This window comes from Plutella xylostella, chromosome 28 (assembly GCF_932276165.1).
Source record: "Plutella xylostella chromosome 28, ilPluXylo3.1, whole genome shotgun sequence".
Classification (NCBI taxonomy): domain Eukaryota; kingdom Metazoa; phylum Arthropoda; class Insecta; order Lepidoptera; family Plutellidae; genus Plutella; species Plutella xylostella.
The window spans coordinates 3,364,347-3,373,449 of NC_064008.1; the positions used below are offsets into that span (position 1 = coordinate 3,364,347).

The window sequence follows — 9,103 nt, forward strand, 5'->3', positions numbered from 1 at the left end:
TTGGTTTTTTGGAAGGACTAGATGAAAACGAATATAAAGGCTGTATGTTTGTGAGTAAAGATTTTTTAAACAATAACTTAGTTTTTTTTGTAACATGAGGAATTTACTGCTTTACAGATATTGGATAACAATTTCAGTGATACTAGAAACTATAAATGAAAAAAAGATGTTTTTATATTTCAAAAATCCTGTAGTACAAAAGTATAAATGTTTATTTCCTTTAAAAAGTCAAATAAACTATTTGTAGTTTCGTCACCTAAGGAAACATTCAAAAATATGTAACCTATAAGCATACATAACATAAATGTAAATGGAATAAAATCTTAGCAAAACATCCCATGCAGAGATAAAACTGTAAAAAAATACTAATAATAATACCTACACTTCTACACTTTTTCTTTAATATATTTCATTCATTATTCAAGCACAAAAAGCATTATAAAACAATAATATTGAAATAACGAGACCAAAAGGTGTTTAATTTGAAAGACAAAGTAATTTTATTAGCGTTTATTCTTTGATGCTGGCCCGCTATTTTGCTTTTTCATTTTTATTTAAAAGTTTCATGAATGGTCGGATTCTCTTTCAGATAAATAAAAAGGTGAATTAACTCTAGAATGGAAGCGGAGAAATGCGTTAACTTTATTTCTGTATAATCTTTTAAAAAGCCGTGTAAACCCAACACTGAAATCCTTTTAGGGTTGTGACGGACGTCTTGTCTTATAATTTTGATAAAATAAACAACTTATCTTTATTTACTTTAGCCAATTTGGAGGAGGAATGGAATGTCGAGCAATAAAATCATAAGTAATTATTTTATCAAACTGTAAAAAAAACAAAAATAAACACGCACTCACGCCTTGTACTAATGTACTCCCTTGCGGGGTAGGCAGAGGTGCATTGCTGCACCCACTTTTCGCCAGAGTGTTATGTTAGTCCCAATGTAATAGGGGGCGGGCCTATTGCCATTTTACGGGCACATCCAAGACCCGAGAACAAATATCTGTGTTTAAACAAATATCTGCCCCAGCCGGGAATCGAACCCGGGACCATCGGCTCAGTAGTCAGGGTCACTAACCACTACGCCATTCGGTCGTCGTCGGTTTATCAAACTGTAATGTTTCTTAAAAAAAAATATAACCGAGTGGGTGCCGAGCGACGGACGCAGGCGCCCAGGTAGACCTAGGCGGAGATGGCGGGACGACCTGGACAGATTTTCGCCGGATTGGCGTCAGATGGTCGACAATAGAGACGTGTGGAGTAAACATGGGGAGGCCTATGCTCAGCAGTGGGATATAAACATGGCTAATTAAAAAAAAATGTTTCTTTCTCTTTACAAAAACTTTGCTATACTTTTATATCTTTCATTAACTGAAAAAGTAGTTATTGGGAAATAAAGATATGAAACCTTGTTTCGTCATCTTTACCATATCTCGAACGGATGCAATTTAAAACTATGTCAAATAAATATGTGAGCTGTAAAAAGTGAAGACTTTTAGTTTGCATATTTGCAGTAGAACTATGATACTTGACAACCCTGTCAGTAAAACCTACAATTTTGAAAAGCTTCAATTTTCTTATTTCGTCTGCGCTGAGTCTTTGTGGGGAATACCGGAGCACCTACACGGGATTGGTCAGTTGGATTTTAAAAGCTATTTTCCTTTGACGGTGCACGTAGATATTTGTCCAGTTTTTTTTTTTTTTCCCTGGCAACCCTACGAACCGGGTGTCAAAAAAACCAGCTGATTTAATTTATTTTAATATTACTAAATTTAATGTGTAATTACGTTTAAAACTAGTGTTAACTTAAAGAATATAGTGTTATACAGCTGTGCAAATGAAGACAAGCCTTCAAACCCTGAAATAAAACACTTACGGGACTCGGATATTTGAAGCAGCGGCACCTGTCAAAGTTCGAATTTGCCAACGGATATCTATCAGGGGAGTATTGTTAAAATTACATATTTTTACTAGTATTACTCATTTAAAATCATAATCACTAGATTATTTAATCATTATTCATTAGTTTGCTGCATACGTGAAATGTTTTTCACACTTCCTTAACCCACTTTTAGACTTTGTCATTTTCAAACTCTGTTGTTTTCATTTCTAATTTTCAAACTTTCTATTAGCTTTTGTATCCCTTATTCCCTATTATTACTATACCATAGTCTCCACCTACTTGATTGCTATTAGTACTTCATTGAATAATGATCAAGTGATTGTTTTTTTGGCTTAAAGTTTACATAATTCTAAGTCAATAATACCACTGAGTACCTATTCATTTAAGTAACATATTATGCATATTACTCCCTCCCCACCCATAGTTTGTGTTCATGACTACATTGTATATGATAACTAACAAATAAGTTACCTTTTGATCATTTCTACATAGACTTACAATATATCAAGTTTTGATTGGTTTGATCAAGTTATACCTAAAGAGGGTTATTTTGTATATATCTTGGATAAACATCCTCTCAATTCTACCTATCAACATACTAACGGGTAACCCCGGGTGGTTTCAGACATGTCGAGGATGACGACCCGGAAGGTGCAGAGCCGTGACCTGGAGATCCAGCTGAGGACAGCTTTGGAGGATCTCAAGGCATCTCGTGACCTCTCAAGCCAACTGATGGCAGAGCGGGAGGACAATGAAAAGGAATTTGATTCCCTTTTAAAAAAGAACTCGGACTTAAAGAATGACATAGCTGAAATGGACATCCAATACCAAGACTTGCAAGGAAAATGTGATGAGCTACAGATTGTACTTAGATCATACAAAGAGTGTCAGGATTTACATGAAGCTGCCTTGTCTAAGATCTATAGCCTAGAGCAGCAATTGGCTGAAGCACACGCAGAGATCCAGCAAATAAATGAAGCACATGCAAGCGAGGAAACAGATAAGACAATGGCATTGTACGATGAATTAGTCACCCTACACCCCACCCCTATGCCAACAATAGACCTCACAACTCCAAGAAAATCAACCAATATCACAGGTGCAAACAGGCTTAAAAAATATATTAAAATAAAGAAATATATCAGGAAGTCAGAGCGAGCATTGAAAAAGCATAAGACGCACCTTCCATTGACAAAGGATAGAGTGAGACTTCAACTACTGGTGAATAAATATGAACAAGAGATGTCAGACTACAACCAGAAGCTCGCAGACAACAACCAGGAGTGCGAGTTCAACATTGCCATGCTACAGTCTAGGCTGGCCACACTGAAGTCTGCCCTAGAACAGAGAACTCTGGAATACGAAAACCAGCTGCTGGTGCTGAGTAGTGTGGGCTTAGTTCGGGTTGAGATGCTGCCGGAGAAGTCTTCACCTGCTGAAGCCACCACCGCATCTCCGGAGGCCACCACCACCACCTCGGAGGCCACAAACAGCATCCCGCTGGCCACCACTGGACTCTCGGGGACCACCACCATCCTCCCGAGGACCACCACCACCTCGGAGGCCAAAAACAGCATCCCGCTGGCCACCACTGGACTCTCGGGGACCACCACCATCCTCCCGAGGGCCACCACCACCTCGGAGGCCACAAACAGCATCCCGTTGGCCACCACTGGACTCTCGGGGATCACCACCAGACTCTCGGGGACCACCACCATCCTCCCGAGGGCCACCACCATCCTCCCGAGGGCCACCACCAGCCTCCCGACGGCCACGCCATCCTCAAGGGTCATCCAGAGTAAATCGGCTACAGCAGATGTTTTTCCGACCTCCAATAATAAATTACATAGGATACCCACCTATGCTCAGGCAGCTAGTAGAATAGTAGGTAATAAGCAGTTACCTAAGATGTCACCCACTTACTTGACAAGGCTTACTACTAATACAAGTAGTAGCAGTTCAGCCAAGGATTACAGCACAGTTGTATACTCCGATAGGCTTGGCAAGGATTTCGGGCACATGTTGGGTAATCATGTAACTGGAAATGTTGTTAATCATTGTTACCCAGAACTTTCATTCGCACAAATAGTACAACTGATTTCAGAGAGGTCGTACACCGAAAAAACTACTATATTAATTATGGTGGGAAATAGTTTAGGTGTGTCAAATTCTGATATAAATAGAAGTTTTGCTATATTAGAAAGCATTCCTGCAAAACATATATTTGTTTGTGCATTTCCTTATTCTTGCACACTGCCTGACAAATACAATTATATGACATGTAGCCTAAATAAAAATATGTACAATGCGTGTTATAAATCTGACTGTATCAATTTCTTTGATACTAATTTGTATGTAGATAATTTTAAGTTGACCTGGGACAGTTTATTTCTGTCCTTAAATCAGAAACGACGTTTAGCTACAGAAGTAGCTTCTCTTATTAACTCAGTTATAAGCATTATAACGAAGAAAACTTGTGTCCCTATTGACACCGTCAGTAGTAATACTGAAAATAGTACAGTAGATTTAAATTAGATTTTCAGACAACGGGAGAGCATCATAGCGTTGATATAAAGATTGATTCAGTTCACTGCTCTCTCGGCTCAAAACTATCGAAGGACAAGACATTTAAGAATGAATTTAAATTGGTACATCAGAATATTCAGAGTATTTCTTCTAAATTGTTAGAAATAGAACTTTTTTCGGAAAAATTTAACATTGATTGTTTATGTATCACAGAACATTGGTTAGACGAGAATAAAATGATGTTCCAATTAAAAAATTACAAACTTATAAGCTGTTTTAACAGAAATATCAACGAGCATGGTGGGTCACTTATATTTCTTAAAGAAAATTGTAAATGTAAAGAACGAAAGGATATAGTTGCTCTTTCTGTTAAACACCATATAGAAATTTCATGTGCAGAGCTTAATAAGTATATAATAGTATGTACCTACAGGCCACCTACTGGTGATTTTATTACCTTTGAGACTGTCATGGAGGATGTTCTAAGGTTAGCTTCCAATAGTAAAAAGGAAGTAATAGTGTGTGGTGACTTTAATGTTGACCTATTAGGTGACTCTCCTAATAGGTCGAAATTGTTGTTACTTTTTAAATCATTTAATCTTTTTAATGTTTTTCTGGAACCAACTAGAATTACACCCACGTCAGCCACTTGTCTAGATAACATATTCTGTAACTGTGAGTTTAAAGACAGTAGTGTGATTAATTGTCTGAGGTCAGACCACAGTGGGCAGACCATTACCTTAGTAAACACTGACAAGACAAATAAAACTAAGGTGAGATGCAGACCGATTACTACAAAGAAAATTGACAATTACTTGAAGAAACTAGACGAAAAACTTCCGAATGTTAAATTAGATTGCAATTCTAATGAGATGTATAGTAACTTGTTTAAGATAATAGCTGATGAGTTTGAGAGTAATTTTGAAACGAAGGAAGTTTTGATTGACAATAAAATTAAATTTTGTGACTGGGCTACAGAGGGTATTCGCAAAAGCAGGGCGACATTATATGATCTGTATGAGATGAAAACATTCATACTCCGACCTGACTTTCAATCTTATGTGAAGAAATATAGCAAGATGTATAAATGTGTCTGTCACTGTGCGAAGACAATTTTTATTAATAACAAGATTAAAGACTCTGCTAACAAATCTAAGGCCGTTTGGACTATTATTAATAACGAAACGGGGAAGAATCGAACACGCGAGACAAATTTATCTTTGAAGGTAGGCAATGACATTATAACATCGAATGATGCGGTGGCGAGGGTCTTTGAAGAGTTTTTTACGAACATTCCTTTAGAGACTACGTGTAACCTGGATTCTTCGGCTGCAGCAGCTGAAACCCTGACGAAGGAGAACGCACCTTCAACCGATAAGGAATTTAAATTCAGATATATTAATACATTAACTATTATAAAAACATTTAAGTCATTAAATATGAAGAAAACTGAAGACTTGTGGGGAATGTCAGTTAAATTTGTTCTTTCTATTATTAATAAAATCGCCCCAATTTTAGCTAACATCTTTAATAAATGTATCGCTGAAGGTGTGTTCCCAGATCTTATGAAATTTAGTAAAATTATACCTCTGTTCAAAAGTGGGGATATGGAGGACCCTGCAAATTTCAGGCCTGTCTCGGTTCTTCCAGTTTTGAGTAAAATATTTGAGAGGGTCATACTCAGTCAGATGCTTTTGCATTTCAATGATGCTCGATTGTTTCATAGCCAGCAGTATGGTTTTACAAAAGGCAAATCAACAGCCGATGCCGGTACTGCGTTGATTAAGCACATATTTGACGCCTGGGAAGACCATCACGATGCTATTGGAGTCTTCTGTGATCTGTCGAAGGCGTTTGATTGTGTAGACCATCAGACTTTAATTTCGAAACTTAGATACTATGGAATAGGAGGAAAGGCTTTAGATTTGATATCTTCATATTTAGACAAGAGACAACAAAGGGTCGATATTAACAATACTAAATCACAGGGGGCTCATGTAAAAATAGGCGTCCCTCAAGGATCTATTCTAGGACCATTTTTATTCCTCATTTATATTAATGACTTGCCTTTTATGGTTGAAAAATTGACTAATATAGTTTTATTTGCTGACGATACTTCTTTGCTTTTTAAAGTTAAAAGAAGAGAAAATAATTTTAATGAAATTAATTCAATTCTATCTGACATACACGATTGGTTTACCGTTAATAATCTTCTATTGAATTCTAAGAAAACGAAATGTATTAAATTTACACTGCCGAATGTTAGACAATGCGATACTAACATTATTCTAGATGGGAATAAATTGGACCTAGTTAATGATACTGTCTTTCTTGGGATGACTATAGATTCAAAGTTACAGTGGGGACCTCACATTGAAAAATTGTCTGGAAGGTTGAGCTCCGCAGCTTTTGCTGTACGGAAAATTAGACAGCTGACCGACGTTGAAACCGCCAGATTAGTTTACTTTAGTTATTTCCACAGCTTATTATCGTATGGCATTTTGCTTTGGGGTAGAGCAGCTGATATTGAAACTATATTTGTATTACAGAAAAGAGCCATCCGCTCTATATACAAACTTGGTTCCAGGGATTCATTGAGAGAACTATTTAAAGAAATTAACATCCTTACAGTTCCATGTCAGTTCATTTTTTCCAATTTAATGTATGTACGAAAGAATATTTCAACTTTTGATACAATTGGCAGTAATCATGACATTAATACTAGGAACAAGCATAAGCTGGCTTTTCCAGCGATGCGTCTGGCGAAAGTTAATAAATCGTTTTTAGGGTACTGTATTAGATTTTATAATAAGCTTCCAGCAGAAGTTGCTCAAATGCCAGAGAATAAGTTTAAGTGTTACATTAAAGAGAAACTCAGTAAAAAAGCTTATTATAAAATTGATGATTACTTAGAGGACGTTAATGCATGGCTGTGATAAGTAGTTAGCTCTGCTCATATTATTATAATAATAATTATTAAGCTTATATGTATTGTATACCAACTAGTTTTAAGTCTTTTTTTGAAAAGATGGCTCAGGAGTTTCTTGCCTCCGTTCTTCTCCTTAGACAGAAAGAGCCCCCCCTTATCCGAACGGAGAGTAATTTGTAAAAATTGACGTTCATCAGAAAATTTTATATTTGTACGATGAATAAAAAATTTTGAGTTTGAGTTTTGAGTTTGAGTTTAACATTTACGGATCGCTTACTTTCCCGGAACGTAACGGATACGTGAAGGGTTACTCTATATTGACGAAAAACGAATGAACGAGAGCTGTCGTCAAATCGGCACGTTTAATACAACGAGGCGTCGTAGCTCGCGCAGTAGCGCTTGGAAACTTCGTTTTTCGTTATGTAGAGTGACCCCCCTGTAACATACAATAGTACCTGAACTTTACGCCGAAGCCGAAGTACTTGAATGCTGCAAAGACGAAATATTTCCACTGATCCAGTCCACTCCTGTTTAAAATAAAAATAAAATAAAGCCAACATTAAAAATCCCGCACATTCAAAACTAGTTCAACAGTAAAAGTAGCATATAACTTTGGAACGGCTAGCCGATTTTCATAAAAAATAAATATGGTTAAGAAAACTAACTAACATTATCTATGATCCGAAAAAAAAGCTACGACATATTAAAATTTGCCTATCAAACAAACAAGCATTGCGATTCTATAAAGCTAACTGTCAAAACTCGATTCTGAATCCGAGGTGAGATTTCAACTTGGCATTCAGTAATTTCCGTAGAACAGCGAATTCGAAAAAAAAACTCAAAAAAAATTATAATGTCATTACTGTTCGAACGTGAAGTTAAAGGTGAAGGGAGAATGAAGATCGAAGTGAATTCTGATTTTACAGAATCGCAATGCAGAGTTCAGGGACAGTTAAATTCGCAAGCAAAAACTCACCAATACATAACCTAAATAACTGTCAATCAAATAGGTTACCATTATCGCGTTCGAATCTAAAATCAGGACCTTAGTGAAGTTAAGACAGGAAGGCTAACTGCCCTCATCATCCGGTCTCAAACAGTGATATAATTATAATAGCTACCGTTTAATTTAGGCCGCAGATAGTATGGATTATTCCCGATTTAGCCTGGTATGGTCGACCCCATAGGTTAATATGAAATACGCTTTTGTGAAAACAGTTGTCCGTACCAATGTACTTAAGGGCCACTTGCAGAAACATGTTAAATCTAGAATTAGTGTTAAATCTCGATTTAGTGTCAAATTTTATATGGATCGATGTTTCTTAAATCGAGATTTGACACTAAATCTAGATTTAACATGTTTCTGCAAGTGGCCCTAAATAACCTATGAAGTAATTTACGATTTCTGAAAACATGGACAAAGTACAAAATATGTAGACATAATGATATTGTATTTACAGAGTCTGCTGTACTAGACTAGACTAGATAAATGTGAAATTTTCTTAAGCAAATATATAAAAAAACATCGGAACATAACCACTATGAATACTATGGTATAAATTACTAAGTGACCAGTTATAATTTTGTTTAAATAAAGTACCTACTTACTTGGTTTGGTTTTCTTCTTACTTACTCCTTAAAAAAATTCTTGCACCTCCTGTGGGTTGGCTGGCAGAAAATGCTTATAGCAATAATTCCAATCTATGTACACATAAGTTTATATTTGTACAATAAAAAAATAAAGC

General features: G+C 36.4%; 1 protein-coding gene across 1 annotated transcript; it reads left to right on the forward strand.

Annotated features, from left to right (window-relative positions):
- The first annotated feature begins 2,530 nt into the window (after window positions 1-2,530).
- On the forward strand, window positions 2,531-8,833 carry LOC125490827. Its single transcript, XM_048631172.1, has 2 exons — window positions 2,531-3,385; window positions 8,819-8,833. Exons 1-2 carry the CDS (start codon window positions 2,531-2,533, stop codon window positions 8,831-8,833), a joined length of 870 nt encoding a protein of 289 aa, XP_048487129.1.
- The last annotated feature ends 270 nt before the right edge of the window (window positions 8,834-9,103 follow it).